This window comes from Amblyraja radiata, chromosome 19, assembly GCF_010909765.2.
Source record: "Amblyraja radiata isolate CabotCenter1 chromosome 19, sAmbRad1.1.pri, whole genome shotgun sequence".
In the NCBI taxonomy this organism is placed as follows: domain Eukaryota; kingdom Metazoa; phylum Chordata; class Chondrichthyes; order Rajiformes; family Rajidae; genus Amblyraja; species Amblyraja radiata.
The window spans coordinates 13,223,713-13,243,494 of record NC_045974.1 but is presented as its reverse complement, the minus strand read 5'-3'; the positions used below and the strand labels follow the sequence as shown (position 1 = coordinate 13,243,494).

The following is a 19,782-nucleotide window of genomic DNA, read 5'->3' as shown; positions in this document are numbered from 1 at the left end:
AGCATCTGCAGTTCCTTTCTAGACTTGTGATAGACTGCTGTTTCCCCATGGTTTCAGGTGTTGAAGGTCTTTGGTAACCAACCCAAAGTTTCCTTTATATATATTAATTTTGCATTTACTTTCTATGTTAATCTATTGTACTGATTGCAATCAACACTTTTGAAACTAAGTAAATATATAAACTAAGTGTGGTTCATTTCTGTATCTATGCATAATATTGAGTCATATCTTCTGGTGACCAGCGAGCTCGTGGCCCTTATTATTTGGTCCAGCATGGTTCTGGGTCTGACAGAGGGCTGTCTCCGAATTGACCAGCGTGACCCTGGTCTACATGGGGTCTTCCTGATGCTGTTGCTCCACCCTTAAATGGACTTAACAGATGGGGGAGACTGCCTTGGGGATCACTAACTGTCAGGTTCTTGTAAAATAATGCGGAAAATAAATTCTATGTTTCCACTCGGATATTACTATTTTAGTTTAGTTTACTGTCACGTGTACTGAGGTAAAGTGAAAAGCTTTTATAGCGTGCTAACCAGTCAGTGGAAAGACAATAGATGATTACAATTGAGCCATATGCAGTGTACAGATACATGATAAAGGGAGTAACATTTAGTGCAAGATAAAGTCCAATTAAAGATGGTTCGAGGGTCTCCAATTAGGTGGATAGTAGCTCAGGACTGCTCTCCAGTTATTGATAGGTGGTTCCGTTGCCTGATAACAGTTGGGAAGAAACTGTCCCTGAATCTGTCGGTGTGCGTTTTCACACTTCTACACCTCTTGCCTGATTGGAGAAGGGAGAAGAATTTCATAAATCTTTTAAGTTCTACTGCCTTTTGAAAAATTTCCATAATTGACCACAAAGGATTAAATAGCTAAGACCCAAATTAAAAAACAGCACTGCAAAGTTTCTCAATTACTAGCTGAGGTGTAAGCAAATTAGTAAAATTGGTTAGATTAGACTAACTAGATTTGTAAATGTGGCTCAAAGATTGGTGTGGGTTAAATGAGTTTCAATTTGTGAGGTTTTGGGCAGTAACACTGGGAAATAAGAAAAGTATTCTTTTGTGATGGTTTGGGGTTCTAGGGAGGAACGACTAACTCACACTTTGAATAATAGTGTGGAGTGAATATAGGTGAGGAGAATTCGGAAAGTTTAAAAAAGATATGGTGATAATAAAGGGGAGCATAAGAAAGGTACAGCCTCCCAATTATATTCAGAGTTGGGGGAAACGGTTTAAAAATGTACATGGATGCACAAAGCATTAAATACAAAATGATTAAATGTAGCACATTTATTTCTCTATTTGGATGATTCAATAGTCATTGTAGAAGATTGGGAATTAAATATTCTATGATTTTCAGAAAGGCAAAATAGAAAGGGAGATGATTCTGGAGAAATTAATATTAGAGATGTGCCCACCTTCAATTGCAGTGGGATACATTCCCGTGCAACAAGCTCCCTGTTGATGTATTTGTTTACTGGTTAGGCAGCACTGTCTGCATTAATGTGTGTAACTCTCATGGAAAATCTGCCTTAGTGTGTCATTTTGATTTGACCTGGCTGTAAACCTGATTAATTGAATGGATTTGTGATCATTCTGAAAAGCTGAATTTGATATGCAGAAAGGGCTGTGTAGATTAATCCAACTGATATTATTCCATGAAAAATATGATAAAGGGATTGAAGTGTGCATCTTTATGGTGTAGCTTTGATAGTGCAGATACACTCTTCTGCCAACATAACTGAATTATAGGGTGAAGCAGCATTGTTTCTTTTTGTTAGCTTTGGTGCTCTGAAACACTTTACAGCTAACTAAACACCTTTAAGTATAGTTGCTGTAGTAATTTAGGAAACTTGGTACTCAATATGGGTACAACACAATCTCTTCACAATGAGATAACAACTCAAGTCATCCTTTGGGTATTACTTGATTAGGGGAGATTATCCACCATGACATTGGTGCAAACTATCTGTTCTTCCTTGGGGGGGAAAAAGTGCCCTGGGATATTTTGCACATTCTTGGAATCTCACTTTGAACATCTCCATTGAAATGCTCGTACCTCTGCCAGAGCAGCATTCCCTCACTGAGTGTCATCCTAAACCCTGGAGATCGACATGAACTCACGATATTCAGTTAGATTAATTTTCAGTGTATGCTCTGCTAACGTAGCAAAGCAAGTTCAGTCAGAAACTGGGCCATTGCACTGTTGCACACAATAACTGGAGCCTTCGATTTGATGCATTGTACAAGATACACTGAACAGAAAAGTCAAACTTGCTGACTTGGGCTCATTTCCTTTTGCAGGTCATGGCATCTCACCACAAATGAGGCTGATGCATGAATAAATTACTACCACAATCAAGTTTGCACAGTTTTAACAGTTTACAATACACACTTCTCACAGTCTGTTACAATAGACAAACAAAAATAATTTTGACGGCATTAATCATGCCCTCTCCCGTTTCATCAAAGACTGTATACAGGCACGTTCTTATTCTGGTTCCCTTTGCGATTCAGACTAACGGGGAAATTAAACTTTTAACTAATTGAACTGCTGAAACAGTTTTTAAACGATGAAAACATGGTGTCTTGAGGGTGCATAAAAGATCATGCTAGTTGTATTAGATACAACCATTGCTCAAGTGCTCAAAATGTATATTGTGGAAAATATTTTTTTGTGTATGACTGCTACACTGTTGATGCCTTGCTTACATTTAAACATGTACAGTATTTTTATTCAAACTATAACATGACAAAAGCAGCAATGTTATTTGTATTGTAACCCCTACTTCATTATTTCATCTGAGGAATGAAATCACTGCCGTCATCTGTTAAACTGGATTTGAAATGCGGCATAAAGTTTGCATTATGTAAGGGTATAGTATTTCTCTGCTTTTACGACATTTCAGAATTTTAAAAGAAGTAGTCAATTTGCTGTTTTCTGGATATATATGTATATTGTTTACTGCCATTAAATTGTATGTCAAAAAAGACAATAAAATATTATCTCTAAACGTGGGTGTTTTAGATAAATGACGTAACCACCCTCTTTTTTTGGCTCCATTTTCTGCTCTTGAAAGTAAATAGCCTTTTAAAATCAAAAGGTTTATCATACTAAATGAGGAACAAAAAAACCCTTCAACCAAACCTCCACACTCCCTGACCACCGTTTCCATTCCTATAACTGACCAACTTTGAGGCTCAGATTAATTTAGCAATCTTTTTCTTGACCATAGCATGACACTATCAAGACTGCCTCTTTCGACCTTTATGTTATCATATACTGAATCTCCCTCATGGAATCTTTTTCTGAAACCCCTTGCCTATCCAATGCTGCTCCTTCCACACCATACAATTTTTCGATCTTTGAAAACTCTGCTGCCTATGATGTCCACTGCATCGTGGTCACACATCTCCCCTGTGATGGCTGATCTTCATGACTCCACGTCTGACAGCAACACCATTTTTAGATCCTTGTTTTCAAATCTCTTCACGGCCTCACCATATCTTTAGCTTTATAACGCAACGGGATCCCTACACTTCAAATCTGTTATCTTCAGCTTTATGTGCTCCAACATTGGTACCCAATGCATCCACTGGCCTTGTTGATGTTTTGAAATTGTTTCTCTAATCATTATAATTGTTTCGCATTCTTCTAGGATGAATTTTCAAACCCAACTCTAACCAAACTTTTGATACTCCTGTAGCTTGATGTCAAATTTTAGAGTAGACGGTTTTGTTATGTGCTAAGATGGTTTTAATATTATTTTTACCTTCTTCCATCTATATTATCAAAGGCAGATTATATTTCCAGAAGCAGGGTCCCATCCTTTGAGCCATAGGTAACAATTTGAAGCGTGTTGGATGGAATTAGTATGCCTCTGTGTTAGCCTTGCAATACTGTCTGCACCAGATATTACACAAGTTATCAACTTTATATGTGGCTGATTACTTCAATACTGTAGATGGGAAAAGATGATTTCAGATTATATACTTACAGCTAAAACTACAAATACAGTTTGTTTAGAAATTTAGTTATATAGACTAAAAATGAAATTTCACAAATATTGTATCAACAATATTGTATCAACTTCAAGAATTTAAGTTGATTTACAGAACAGATTAGATTACTTTATTGTCATTCAGACCTTTCGGTCTGAACGAAATTATGTTGCCTGCAGTCATACACAGAATCAATAATAACAAATACAATAAACACAAATTAAACATCCACCACAGTGAGTTCACCAAGCACATCCTCACTGTGATGGAGGCAAAGTCTTAGTCTCCGTCTTCTCCCTCCTTGTTCTCCCTCTGCGCTGAGGCGATTGATCCAGGCCGAAGATGCCGTCCTCCAGTCCAACGGACCTCCGTGGTGATGTCGCCGCAGCCGGAACGCCGTCTCCGCACCGAGACGGCCCGCCACAGCATCAGCTCCGGGCCGCCGCCCCCGCTCCAGGCCGCCGCCCCAGCTCCGGGTCCCGCAGTCCCCGCTCCGGGCCGCTGCCCCAGCTCTGGGTCCCGCAGTCTCCGCTCCAGGCCGCTGCTCCGGGTCCCGCAGTCTCAGCTCCGAGCCCCGCTGCATCAGCTCCGAGCCCCGCTGCATCAGCTCCAGGCCCCCACCGAAAGCCAAAATGCCGCACCAGCAAGTCGGGCCACCGCTGCCTTAGCCCCGAAGGCGGCCAGCCTCTCGTTGGTAAGTCCTGGCTGGCTCTGCCTCCAGAGCCTCGGGGTCGGTCGCAGGTTGGAGGCCGCCAGCTCCGCCATTAGGCCTCAGCACAGACGGAGGCAGAGAAGGGGGATACGACACGAAAAAGTCGCATTCCCCCGAAGGAAGAGACAGAGAACATGTTTCACCCCCTCTAACACAACCCAACAAACTAAAACTTAACCAAAACAGGACAAAAAACAACAGAAAAAAGTAAAAACAGACGGACTGCAGGCGAGCCGCAGCTGTTAACAGCTCCGCCACTACCGGAACTGAACATTTTCATTCTATATAACTAAATTTCTAAACAAACTGTATTTGTAGTTATTGCATAATAACTTACAGAGACGCAGTCCAAAACTGGAAAGTTGAGGCATGCTTTAGTGTGTGTAAAACAGGTGGGACTTTTTCGAAATATATTCCAGGAAGAAGAACCTTCAAGGGAACTTGTTCTAAATGATGACAGTGCCTAGCACTGGAATGTGTAAGAGCAGAAACATGTGCAATCATATTCAACTAGAGTGAAACCTGGCTGTTTTTGAGATATGCCATCACAGAAACCAGCTGATTAAATTCACTCCAAGAAATGGCAGACGGTAAACAAATGAATGGGATGGTACACTCCCCAGCCGAAGTATTAAAAGACTTGCTCCAAAACAAGCAGAGTTCTAGCCAAAATGTTCCAGTGCAGTCACAACACTGGCAACCATCCAAGTGGAAAGCTGCCCAGAAAGACCCTGTCCTCAAAAAAGCAGGACAAATGCGATTTAGCTAATTGCATTTGTCTGTTCTCACCAGAACAATGATGGAAGATTCAAGCTATATTTATTCACTATTAATCTGCTTTGCTATTTTTCAGCAGTCCCTTTCGCCTGACTGTATTTCAGCCTTGATTCAGGATTAGGTGAATGAGCTGAATTCCAGAGACAAGTTGTGAGTGACTTCCCTCAAAATCAGAATGGGGAGGAAGGAATGTTTGTAAAGCTAAGCCAACAGTAATCTCCAAAATCCAGTATCTGGAGGTGCACATCATTTGAAAGAGGATGGTTATGGTGATTCGGGTCATGCAGCCATTCCTCAGTTGTGCCTTAAGCCCAATCATTTTCAGCTGGTTCAACAATAACTTTCTCTCCTAGATCAAAACATGAAGCAGCAAGCAGCAAGATCTAGGTAACACATGGGCACCATCTGATAAGCAGAAAGGACCATCTAATCCCCTACATGTGAGCAGTGGCGATCTTTAACAGCAACCCTTGGCATTACTATTGCCGAGTCCCCTACCATCAACAATCTGAGAAATCACCATTGACCAGAAATTAAATGGAACAGCCACATATGTCTGCTGGTTACAAGAGCAGATCAAAAACTGTTGGATGTTGAGTACTCCTCCTTCTGATGCCCCAAAGCTATTCCAACACCTCGGGTGTGGCAAGAGCAGGGTGGGATATCCAATGGGCTGGATAAGTGCAGCTCCAACCACACTTAAGAAGCTCAGCACCATCAATGACAATGGCATCCCATCTCCCATTATAAATATTAATTTGCAATTGCAAAGATAAACCCAGCATAGAAGTTCTGAAAATCTTGATCTTTATAAGATTTACATGCAGTGTTGTGACCCATAACATTGTTGTAACATTATTGGTATATAAAAAATGTCTAAGCTAGTGTGTGGATTTGTTTATTCAACAGAATTAAACCAACTGCATGAGTTAAAATGTTTTCAGTTCAGAAAATGTTCACAGGACTTTGTAAATGAAAGCACATGGCTTGACAGTGACTTTAACATTCAGATAATTAAACATTGTTCTGCTTGGGTAGAACAATCTATTTACATAATGTTATTCTAATTATAATAGTTGTTTTAAATTTGAGTACTATGTCAGTTTACATTTCTGGCTGTCCAGTTAATTGCATGTTTACAGGTAATAAATAAATGCAATGATTGTTGATATTCCACCGTCTTCAGTAAAGGATTCAAATTGTCCCAGAGATGATAGCATTTTCATGTTTTTACAATAGGAATATATTGTGCAGAAGCCCTCAATAGAGAAATCCTTACACAAACAGCAAATAGCTGTATATCTGATTTTACTAAACTAGAATTATTTTGGTGATTGAATCATATATGTTAAATCAGATCAACATATATGAAACTGATTCCCTGGGAAGGGTAGGAAGTTAAGTGTCTCCTCAAATTCTTCCAAGTGATATTCAATAAGGAATGTTGCTTCATAAGGTAGTAAGTTGCGCAGAGTTGTGTGACAGTCAACTATGGTTGAGGGAAAGGTTTGTAGGTTAATTGACCTCTGTGAAATTGCCCCTAGTGTGTAGGGCGTGGATGAGAAAGTGGTATAACATAGAACTGGTGTGAATGGGTGATTGATGGTCAGCGTGGACTCAGGAGGGCTGAAAGGCCTGCTTCCATGCTGTATCTTAAAAAACGAAACAACATAATCATGGCAGATGTTCTCCTTTACCTTCTTCGGAGAACCTTGTTCGTGGCTTTCCCTCTACCTTATTAACATTACTGCTTCCAGCAATTTTTAAAAGTAAAATTTCAGATTTGAATTGCACAGGTAGGATTTCCACTGTCGCATCACCAAACAGGACGTGTAAGAAGGAACTACAGATGCTGGTTCAAACCAAAGATAGACACAAAAAGCTGGAGTAACTCAGCATGTCGGGCAGCATCTCTGGAGAAAAGGAATATGTGCCAGTTTGGGTCAAGACCCTGCTTCAGCCTGAGAGTCAGGGGAGAGGGAAATGAGAGATATAGATGGTGATATAGAACAAATTAATTATATGCAAAAAGTAATTGATCAAGGAAAAGTGGGACCCACAATGGTCCATTGTTGGCTGTGGGCAAAGTGATAACGAGTTATACAATGAAACTCACTAGGATGACAGTGAAACTAGTACAACAACTAGGATGGGGGAGAGATAGCGAGAGAGAAGTGTTGCTCGAAGTTAGGGAAATCAATTTTCATACTGTTAATAATAATAATAATGGATGGGATTTATATAGCGCCTTTCTAATACTCAAGGCGCTTTACATCGCATTATTCATTCACGCCTCAGTCACACTCGGTGGTGGTAAGCTACTTCTGTAGCCACAGCTGCCCTGGGGCAGACTGACGGAAGCGTGGCTGCCATTCTGCGCCTACGGCCCCTCCGACCACCACCAATCACTCACACACATTCACAACTGTTGAGTTGGAAGCTGCCCAAGCAAAATATGAGGTGCTGCTTCTCCCAATTTACGTTTGGCCTTACTCGGACCGAAATAAATAGGGGACCATTTCCCCCCAACATACAACTGGAAGTACCAACTATGGATGGGATGAGGGACTTTCCAACTCCTCATGTGGGTTATGTGCACTGGTGAGGAGGCTGCGCCATTTCCAGCCCAACCTGTCAGTCGGTTCCCCGCTGTTTTTGCCCCGCAATGACGTAATCACACCATCACTCCCCTCTGCCCCGCAATGACGTCACAGCCCAACCCGCTTTCGCCCCGCAACACGTCACTGCGGTCCACGCCGCATTTGCCCCGCAACATACGTCACAGCGGCCCGACGGAGGGGGAGGGGGGGGCAAGATGGCTGCGCGTTGCCGGGGCGACCGGAGCCGGAGTCCGCTGGAGGACGCGAGCTTGTGTTTCGCGCCACCTTTTGAGTGACGCAGAGTGACGAGCGATTGCGGAGGGAGGAGGGGAAAGAAAACCCACAACACCGAGTGCCCGCGCGGGGCACAGGCACAGGCACAGGCACAGGCACAGGGGGCGGGGGGAGGAGGCCGCACAAAATGGATCCCAACCGGATCATACAGGCGCTGAAAGGCACCATCGACCCCAACCTCAGGATCGCGGCGGAGACCGAGCTCAATCAGGTGAGGCGAGGGCTGCATCTCCTCTGCATTCGGGTTACCGGCCGGGGCTTGCGGGTTGGCTCCGCTCCGCGCCCGTGGTCGAGGCCTGGTCTGAGCTTTGGCCGCGGGTTGTGGGGAAAGCGGGTCACCGGGCCGCAGGAGGAGAGCTCCTGAAATTTAGGTTGCTCCTGAAAACCGGCGACCTTGAAGGTTTCAAGCAAACGCGTTGCATGCCGACAAACCAGAGTGGACGTTCCGTGCACGGATATAACACTACACTAGTATACAGGAGGAGAGCATGCAAAATAACCTCCATTTATATAGGAAGGAACTACATATGTTGATTATACATAGAAGATAGACACAGAAAAGCTGGAGTAACACAGCAGGACAGGCAGCGTCTCTGGAGAGAAGGAATCGGTGACGTTTCGGGTCGAGACCCTTCTCTCCAGAGATGCTGCCTGTCCTGCGCAGTTAGTGAAGCATTTTGTGTCTTATCTACATTTATGTGGCCTCAGTGATTTTCCAGCCAATATAAAGTGCTGGCTCACCGATGTGAGTGACTGGTGGGCACCAGGTGTTTGTATTTCCTATCCAGTCGCACTGATTTTATATTTGACAATTCAACGTTGAGAGTCCTGTTGCTTCGAGCCGCCGAGAAGCATTAGGAAAATGCATAACAGCCGAAGGTTTTCCTCTGTAATTTATTAATTGTATTAATGCAGGGACCCTTAATGTGTGCGAACAGCCAAGCGACCTGTTCTGTTATTTTCCCTTTCTAGGATGTTTATATGGTTGTTAACATGAATTGTAAATAATTAAATGGCAAATAAATGACCCAGATTTTGTTATTAGTTGTTTCTACTATTAAAGTGCAAGTGTCCTGCAACGTTACTGCCACTTATAAAGGAAAGTGTTAGAGATACTTGAGTCAGGCTGTTCTCTGGTGAGACACACATAGTTAACTCTTCAGGATCTATCGCTGGAACTTTCTGGTTAGAAACGAATGGTATTTTAAACTGCAGAGAAGGGGGAGGGATAGTGAAAACAAAGGGGACATCTGTGATAGGATGGAGATCAAGAGAAACGAAATGATGCAAATAATGACGCTACTGAAGGATTGTTAACTTTGGCTGATTTGTTTGATGTCAATAGAAGCAGATGGTTGAGAACATAGGAGCGCGGAAAAAAAAGTTATGCTGGTGCAGTGAGATACAAAATTCGAAGGGTGGTGAAAATCTAGAATAATGAAGGATGCTGAAAATCTGCAGAAAGTCAGGTAGCATCTACAAAGAGGAAAATAGTTCATTTTACAGGTTGATGCCATTTTGTTAGAGGAACATTTCTGATATGAACTAGAACTGCTAGAAGTAAGTTAAACAACAGAAAATTGCTGGTGCAGGAAATCTGAAATTAAAACATAGAAGTACTCAGCAGATCAGATAACATGTGGAAGAGAAGTTTATGATTTGGATCAACGACCTTTCATTAGAACCTACATCTAGAGGTTAAAGTAAATATGATACCTCATGATACATCAATTATTTACGGTTAAAGCAAACAATTTGCTTTAAATTTCTCTTTCTACGTCAACACTTCCCATTCTAATACCATTTATATAGTACACTGCCTTTTTGCGTTTCTAGTTGAAATGAATAAGTTAGCATTTATCAATGTTATAACATGTATGTATTTTTTCTCCATCTGCTCAATCTGTCAGTCGCTGTGAAACCACTTTGTATCCTCTTCACAAGTTACAACCCGCCCCGCTAAGTATCATTGGCAGGTTTTAAACTACTACACTCTGTTTCCTCATCCAAACCATCATGATATATGACGAATAGCTGACTTTCAAGCTCTGATTCCTGTCAACCGTGGCTGCATGATACTCTGCAAAAGATCCATTTATTCCTACCTGTCAACCAATTTGAACCGTGCCATTATTTCATCCCCAATAACGTGTGCCTTAATTTTACACAATAACATTTTATGTGCACTTTATCAAATTAAAAGGTATATCACATCCACTGCTATGTTTTTACCTATTCCACCAATTACCTCTAGGATCTCCATTCAAACATGATTTTCCTTCCAGAAATCCACTGATTTTGTCTAACCTGGGTTTGTACTTTATAACTGAATGATTATCTCATCCTTTTTAAATAACCCCATCGCATTTCCCCAATTACCGATGTTAGACTAATCAGTCTGTAGTTTCCTTTTCTCTCTCCTCTTTTGAACATTTGCCACCTTCCAATCTGTGGAACCTAATCCACAATCTATAGAATTCTGTAAAATGATAACTGGTGCATCTGTTATTTAACCAGCAACACCTTTGCTGGGATGCAAATTATGAGGCTCCAGGGATTCATTGATTTATAATAATTTCTCCAGAACTATTTTGCCGGTACTAATTTCCTTTAGTAGGAAGATAAGCTGTTGTTTCTTGAGCTAACTTTGCCTTCATTGTAACAGTGTAAAATGTCAGAGAAAGCATGGTCAGATTGGAAGTAGTGTGAATAATTAAAATAACATGCAACTGAAGCTCAGGGTTAACCTTGCAGGTTAAACAACGTTAGGCACAGGGAACTGCAGATGCTGGTTTCAAAAATAGACATAAAGGCTGCAGTAATTCAGTGGGTCAGGCAGTATCAGTGGAGAACATGGACTGGACAAAGATGTTTTGTGAAGAGGTACTTTTGGTTTCATCAGTGTTCGGGAGACTGTGCCATGAGCACTGATTGTAATGGAAGAAGTGTAAGTGAACAATTGCTTTACTGGAAGGATCTTCTTGATGGTGATAAGGGAGGAGAAGACGTTTAAATGTTGTGTTTCCTGCAATTGATTGGAAGGTGAAAAGGAGACAAGAAGATGGAACTGATTGAAGAGTTAATGACAAAGTTGCAGAGGGAACGATCACTTCTGAATGTCATAACAGGAGAGAATGGGAAGATTGGTCTGGTGGTGGCATTGACATGAAGGTGGTGAAAATTATGAAGGATGATCTGTTGAATGAAGGCTTGTGAAACAATAATTATCAACAGTAACCTCATCGCTATTCAGACTAATAGGAGAGAGGATGAGAATAGAAGTACGGAAAATGATACTGGTGCCGTTAGGAGCCTGTCAACTTTGATGGGAAATCTAGAATTAATGGAAACATCCCAGAATCATTTGTATGGAAAGTCAATATCAGCTCTTTAGCAGAAGCGTCCACATTGTGGGGCTGGAAACTGGAAGTATCCTGAGCTAATTCTGCTACCACCATCATCTATTGCAACAAGTGATGGCTTCCACTGATCTTCGCCGGAAGCTTGCGTCCTTTTCAGGACGGACCCAATGACAATGAAGCCAACATTTGTAACAAGATGGACAAAAAAAATAAGTACTCATAAACCAGCTGGAGAAACTGGGTAACTGGAATGTGGTCCTGTAGAAACCAGTCAAGATATTTGTATTCAAGAAGGAACTGCAGATGCTGGAAGATCGAAGGTACACAAAAATGCTGGAGAAACTCAGCGGGTGCAGCAGCATCTATGGAGTGAAGGAAATAGGCGACGTTTCGGGCCGAAACCCTTCTTCAGACTGAAGAAGGGTTTCGGCCCGAAACGTCGCCTATTTCCTTTGCTCCATAGATGCTGCTGCACCCGCTGAGTTTCTCCAGCATTTTTGTGTACCCAAGATATTTGTAGGTGCCTATGGTCTAGTAATGGATGTTGGTCACTAACCTACTTGCTGAGATGGTTCAAGGGAACGGAAGAGTCATAGTTGCACCACATGGAAGTGAGAGCAAGTGGAAATCAGCAGCAATGGTGACAACATTTTTTACTTCTCAATGAGAGTTGGATGTAGGAGCGATACAGTCATTAGATTACTGGAATAAGGCTGAGACGCATAGCCTGAATTGGTCTGATGGACATATTCACAAAGAAACTGGCATTGTTCGTCATATGATGATTCTCATAGGAGAAGTGAGCATATATGTGAGAATATTCAGGCTGGCAAAAGAAGAATGCAGTGGAGATGGTTGTGTCTTTGTTCAAGGAAGAACTGAAAGTTCCTCAGTAAGTTTGTGATATGCGCTGGAAGAGTTGAGGAATTGTTTACCTATGGTGAAACAAATACCAATCATGCAGGTTTGATGTCAACATTGAAGTTGATCTTTGCTGAACAGAGTTCTGTAAGTCCAGAGTGGTATAGGTTAGAGTGAGAAATTGCAGTTGAAAAGTCGATGTGGAGTGTCAGAGGGGTGGTGGATTAGGAATTCAGCAGAAGGGGACAGGGCCCATAGTTTGGTTGAAGAAATAGGCATGAAGGTGAATGCAGCAGAAAAAGAGCTCAACAGTATATCGGGGTCTGAATTCATTGAGATGGGTGTGGTAGGATCAAAGGAGTAAAACCTGAAGAAATAATGAAAGCATAGCAAGGGATATGGCAGTAGGGAGAGATGAGGTTAGAGAATAGCGAGGGGGAAGAAAGATCTGGAGGAGTGTTAGAATGTAAGGTTGTTGAAGTTTGCAATTTGCAATGCCTGAAAGATGGGGGGGGGGGTATTTTTTGTAAAATTGCCAAATGTAGCAAGCGATGAAATGTATAGCAGAACTGGGCAGCTTTGCGGTAGAGCGACAGTTCTAATGTGGACCAGGAGGTCAGGACCATGCATGTTCCACTTAATGGCATTAAACATGAAGTGATGGATAGAAAGACAAAGGACAAAGGACATTTATTGTCACATAAACCATTTCTGGTGTAGTGAAATTTGAGTTGCCATTTGCAGCACACCAATAAAAGTAAGACACCGCATTAAAAAAGAATTGAACATAAAAACATCCCCCCACAATGGTTCCCACTGTGAGGGAAGGCACAAAGTCCAGTCCTCTTCCCCTTGTTCACTCATGGTCGGGCCTATTGAGGCCTCCGCAGTCGCCGCAACGGCGGCCCGATGTTCAGGCCATCTCGCCGGATGATGGGGCTTCGGCGTCCGGTGAACACTCTTCAGCGACTTGGAGCGTCTGGAACGGCCGCTTGCTGCCAGAGACCGCGGCTCCCGAAGTCCACAAGCCGTGCTGGTCGGAGATCCAACACTGGCGATCTCGGCGAGAGATCCCAGGCTCCGCGATGTTTAAAAGTCAGCGCCGCCGCGGCCGGAAGCTCCACAACGACAACTCCGCGATGTTGAGAGCCGGCGGTCTCAGCACTCCGGAGCCGACTGCACGGCAACCCAGGCAAGGCATCGCCCGCTCCCTGATGGCGCCCCAGCGCTTCGCCGAAGCCGAAGTTCTGGCCGGTCCTAGCAGGAAACGCCGCTCTAGTCCCGGTGGTAGGCCGCGAGGAAGGGGCGAAGATACGGACCGGAGAAAAGCCACATCTCCGACCAGGTAGGGACTGAGAAAAATAATCCCCCCCCAACCCCCACATAAAAAAGATTAGACCTCCAAATGAACTTTTAACATACTAAAAAATAAAAGAAAAGGGTGAAAGGACGGACAGCTGCAGGCTGAGAACGGTGTACTGCAAAACAATGAACATCTTGATCATACCTGTAACCCTGGTGGACCACAATGTGAAGGAATCCATCTGAAAATTAGTCAATCCTTCTTCTCCTTTACTCTTTTTTTGTTCCACTACTTTTGTTCTCTTCAAATCTCAGTTGTTAGCAGAACCAATTGCTTCAATTTTTCACCAAGGTCCCAGCTGTTTTGTTTCCTTTGGTACAGACTTCCAACAGGTTATAGGGGGATAAATGTTTGATCAGAAGAGTGCTTGGGGAAAAAACATCTAGCAGAACACACTTTAAATTGTCAACATTCCAATAAATGTTTCATTATTATCACAGTCTGGTTCATTGAAATCGATATTGATCACCTTTTTATTGCATTTAGAACACTTCACTATATTGTATCGCCATAAGAACTGAGAAATTGGAAGATAAATTTGCAAGTATCCACTGGTATTAATTTTGCAAAAATCTTGGAAGTTTGTGACAAATTAGCAATTTCCATAAATAACAATACTGTAAAATCACAGGATAATTTGAGGCGAAATAGAAAAATAACATCCTCGTAATAAACCTCTGCATTGGAATGACGGGATTTATACCACAAAACTGAATACATTTGATTAATGCTATTTAAGGATGGCAATTAATGGCATAAACCACTGTTCCAACATAGAATGCAAATTGAACACCTAGTAAGAGAATAGAATAAGCCGTGGAATCACTTTCAAATTTCTTCAAAAAGTAATTTCTGAATACAGTTTATGACTAAGATTTTTGATTCGGTCAATAATTCATGAATGTAACCAGTTCTAAATATAGAAATTGGCACATACTTTTTAAAAACGTATTCACTTACAATATTTTCATATTTTCTTTGTCTCTTTTAGTAATCCACTTTCTTTCTTGATTTTTTCTAAATGTATTTATGTAATTATCTGACATATTGAAAAATCTCAGAAATTTTATTGCAAGGATATTAGCCAGGAAAAAATGTTAGAACCAACACATATAAAATAACATCAGTCTAAATGATTATGGTTTGGTTAGATACGTTTACAGAGGGAACTCCAAAGCTTATACTTGGCTGCTGAAATCTGAGACGCGCAAGACTAATAATGGAGAACCATGGAGATCAAGAAGGCTTGCAGGGCTGGGAAAGGATGGTGAGGGTGGAGTACTTGTGTTTTTAAATACTGTGAATACCAAGGATAGGTTTTTAAAATTGATATAGCTGTGGCATATGATCCAAGTAGGTCAACATACACAAGAATTGTGAGCAAGTTTAGATACACTCAGCAGAGCTTTGGATGAACATGCCATTGATGGGCAGAAGATGGCATGTTCTGTTGCACCAGGCCATGTCTTATGAACGTGATTGAGATTTTTGAGGAGGTGACAATATGATCGATGTGGGTAAGGAAGTGGATGTTCTCTACATGGATTTTAGTAAGGCATTTGATAACTACTCTCATGGTAAGCTGATCCAGAAGATTAAAATGTATGGGATCCATGATGAATGATAATTTAGATTCAGAATTGTCATAATCATAGAAAACAGAAGGAAGGTCTGTGGGGAAGGATTGTGGAGTCCCAAGTCCACAGCTCATTGAAAGTAGCAACACAAGTAGAGTGGGAAAGAAGGGGTATGGTATGCTTGCATTCATGGATGTGATATTGAGTATAAGAGTCAGGATGTCATGTTGCAGTTTTGGTGGGCTGCATTTGGAGTAGTGTATGCAGTTCTAGTTGCCCTATTATAGGAATAATGTGGAGGTTTTGGAGAGGGCACAGAAGACGTTTGCCAGAATGGTGCCTGGATTATAAAGTATTAGGTATCAGGTTGGACAAATGGATTGTTTTTCTGGAGCCTCAGAGGGTAGAACTAATGGAAGTATATAAAATTATGAGAGGCATAGATTGGGTAGACAGACAGAAGATTTTTCCCAACGTGCAAAGGTCAAAAACTAGAGGGCATAGCTTTAATTTGAGAGGGACAAAGTTTAATGTTTAAAATGTGTGCATTGGAGAGGTCTAAATTCATCAACACTGCATTTCAGCATGGTATATATTCAAATAGTCATTATGTTGCCACTTCGTCTTACTTGCCCCAGAGTCTGTTTCATTACTAAACTCACTGTGTATACTCTAAATCGCAAACTAACAAAAGCTGGAGCAGGCTGGCGTCAGTGAGATTTGCATGGTAGATTGTGCGATTCATAGATAAGTTACAATAATTGGAAAATATAGGCCATTAAAAAGGTAAGCGGCAAGGACTAGCAATTCCAAATCAAAGGTACTGCAAACGCAGCATGAAAAGATCAATGCTTTTGTGGATCCTTTCATCAAATCCATGACTTCATCTGAAAAACCTGTTAGTCTTCTGCCTTTATGTGATTTGGCATCTTTATTCCATTCATCACATGTTGCTTCTGTTCACTGGTTCATCTGCAGTGGTGATGCAGACGGAGCCTGCCCCTCTCTTCCAGCGCACACACACACACACACACACACACACACACACACACACACACACACACACACACACACACACACATTTGTGCTAAATTTACTACGGTTTATATTTTAACATTACGGTTTGTAAATTAAAATCAGATCTATCAAAAGTACAAACATTCTTTCCTCCTTATTGGTAATAACTTGTGGGGCTGTTAAAATCCTGTTTATTTTTGACAGATGCTTTATTCCGACCTAACAGGATTTGATTGACTGGGTTGGAGGTAATGTAATTGCTGCCAAGATACAAGAAGTTATCTTCAACTGTATATCTTTTGAGTACCACAATTTATTTAATATTGTTAATGTCAGTTAATGACACATCTGGTGGCTTTTCAAGCACCAGTCTTTTTAGTATTATTTTTTTTTAATTGATTAGGATAACTACAGTGTCACCATGAATTCTTGATTAATGGGGTTCAATGGCACTTAGTTCAATATCCCATTATAATTAAAATTACAGCAGTTAAAGAATCTGTAATCTCAGTGAACATTTTTTTATTTCATAGTATTAATCATGTGCCAAAGATATTAAAGTTTTCACCTTTTTAAGGCAGTCAGTAAGGTCCTAAATTTAGTTAGTTTATTTTAAGTTTGTTGATTTCAGAAGAGCTTGCTGGCATCATTGGGTTAAAACCTATGGACTATGGAGAAGAAAAATAGCCCAATTTCCTGCTCCTTATTATTGTGCATGTATACCAGTAGAAGGTGCTGTATGTATCAGTATTGGCTGGAAGCAGAATGAGACTCGCAGTGATTTCAGTGTGGCTGATGATACCATCAGATTCTGTACGTGAAGCAAGTTTACCAGCGAGATGCCAGTGGAACTTGCCAGCAAGAGTCAGCTGCAAATCTGAAAATCCTAGTTTCCAGAGTGTTTATCTCACTTTTCTACAGTGTGTTTTACAACAGAAGAGGAGTTATTTCATGAAGAAGGGTTTCGGCCCGAAACGTTGCCTATTCCAGTCTGAAGAAGGGTTTCGGCCCGAAACGTTGCCCATTTCCTTCGCTCCATAGATGCTGCTGCACCCGCTGAGTTTCTCCAGCATTTTTGTGTACCTAGGAGTTATTTCATATTCCTCTCTAACAGAGCTGAATGCACCAGTAAAATCATAGTCCAAACAGAATATATTCTGACTGACCCAAGGATGTGCGTTATGTACAGTTAGACTTTGTAATCTGAAAGTGCAGGAGTGATTTTAAAATAGTTTGCTTTATAGTAACAGAATATATTATAGTTTACACAGTTGCACTACATTTATAGAGTCGTACAGCATGGAACCGTGCTATTTGGCCATGCTGACCAAGATGCCCCACTAGTTCCACAACGCCGTTTGGCCCATATCCCTTTAACTCTTTCCTACCCATGTACCTATCCAAATGTCTTAAATGTTGTTATTGTATCTGCCTCAACTACCTCCTGGCAGCTTGTTCCATATACCCACACCCACCTTTGTTTTTGCTGATGGTGAAATACTTTATAATATGTAATATTTTCATGCTAGGTTCTAAACTTGTCTCCCTTGGGTATTTGCTTGCATGGAGGAAGTGTAGTTGTGATTGCTGGTGTTTACAGTAGGAAAAAATGTTCTAACATAATGACTGAATTTTTTTTTAAATTGCAGGTGTTGAAAATCTTTAATAAAACAGGAAATGCTAGAAACACCGTACGATAGGCGCATGTATGAAAATAAATAAACTATTACTATGATTATTTGATCTCGCCTATGTTTTTACATGTATTAGCTGGTAAATGATGTTCTTCATAATGGGTAGTTGTAGGAGAGTTATGCCAGTTGGTCGTGCTGTTCTACCTGAGGAAAGTATATTGCACAAATTTATCAAGTGTGCTTATTCTAATAAAATAACATGACAAAGTACAGTACTGTGAGTTTAATTAAATCATAATAATATATAACTCTTATCCTGTCATAATAGTATGAATGCTTATTTCCCAACACAATATTGTCAAGTGCTGTAACACTCTCCGAGAACAATCTCTTGGATTTTCTAATAACTTTAATTGTAAATTTATTATACTTGTGTTTGGAGAGATGAAGTTCTCATGACAAAATTAAATTAATTGTTTATTTTGGGGGTTATGTCTAGTGGTTATTATAACTGGGAATATGAGGTGATGCAGACGTATATGGTGGATTAGTAATCCCCGGAGTCTTGGACTAGTGATCTGAAGTGCCAAATTGAGTCAAAGAATTATACAGTGTGGAAACAGGCCCTTTGTCCCACTGAGTCCGGCAACCATTCTGTCAATTATTCTAATCTCATTTTATTCTCACCACATTTCCATCAATTCCCTGGGGATACTATGGTACACCTGTACACTAGGACAGTCTACAATGCCCAATCAAATTTGAGATGTACGGTGACATTTGAGCACCTGGGGGAAACCCCATGTGGCCAAAGGGGGAACATGCAAAGTACACACAGACAGCATCAGATAGAACTGGGTTGCTGGAATTGTGATGGATAACTTCTATAGCTCGGGTCACTGTGTAGTTGGTTCAGATTTCATTGTGGCATATAGAACAGGAGCTTGTGGAATGATATTGTTAACTAAATAAATCTAAAGGAACAAGTTAGTATCAATTAATAGTGTGTATGAAGTCCTTAGAGAAAATACAAAGCCATCCTTAAGGGGCTGTCCCACTTGGGCGACCTAATCTGCGAGTTTAGATGAGTATCTTCGACCTTCAAACTCTCAGCATGGTTGACATGAGGTCCTAGGAGGTCCTATAAGGTCGCTGGAACTCTCCTTCATGCTTGAGGGAAGTTCCCGAATACTCGTGGCCTCAGCTACGTCGCAGAATTTTTTTCGGCATGTTGAAAAATTTTCCGCGATAAAATTTGGTCGGCATGGTTCTTTTTGACGTAGTGCGGTGGAGTGGGGTCGCTATTTAGTTACAGGCAGTAGAGGGCAATCTCCTTCACTGACCGTACATTTTGATTGGCTCATTGGAGTTTTCAGGACCAAGGAAAACCTGTAGGTAAAATGCCTGCTAAGCTTTATTAAACTTCTTAAAAGTGTCTCTACTTTTTCTCCCCCCTTCTCCCCCCCTTTTCTCCCCCCCCCCTTTTTCTCCCCCCCCTTTTCTCCCCCCCTTTTTCTCCCCCCCCCTTTTCTCACCCCCCCCTTTTCTCACCCCCCCCCTTTTTCTCGCTCCCCCCCTTTT

General features: G+C 41.3%; 2 protein-coding genes across 2 annotated transcripts in view; both read left to right on the top strand.

Annotated features, from left to right (window-relative positions):
* Positions 1 to 2,956, top strand: part of caprin2 (caprin family member 2) — a 49,995-nt gene extending 47,039 nt beyond the window's left edge. The window contains exon 19 of the mRNA XM_033037710.1: positions 2,307 to 2,956. Within this exon, the coding sequence (XP_032893601.1) occupies positions 2,307 to 2,347 (41 nt within the window). The 3' untranslated portion in view covers positions 2,348 to 2,956. The remainder of the gene's footprint in view (positions 1 to 2,306) is intronic.
* A 5,309-nt stretch (positions 2,957 to 8,265) lies between these two features.
* Positions 8,266 to 19,782, top strand: part of ipo8 (importin 8) — a 75,597-nt gene continuing 64,080 nt past the window's right edge. Inside the window, exon 1 of the mRNA XM_033037706.1 lies at positions 8,266 to 8,598. Within this exon, the coding sequence (XP_032893597.1) occupies positions 8,515 to 8,598 (84 nt within the window). The 5' untranslated portion in view covers positions 8,266 to 8,514. The remainder of the gene's footprint in view (positions 8,599 to 19,782) is intronic.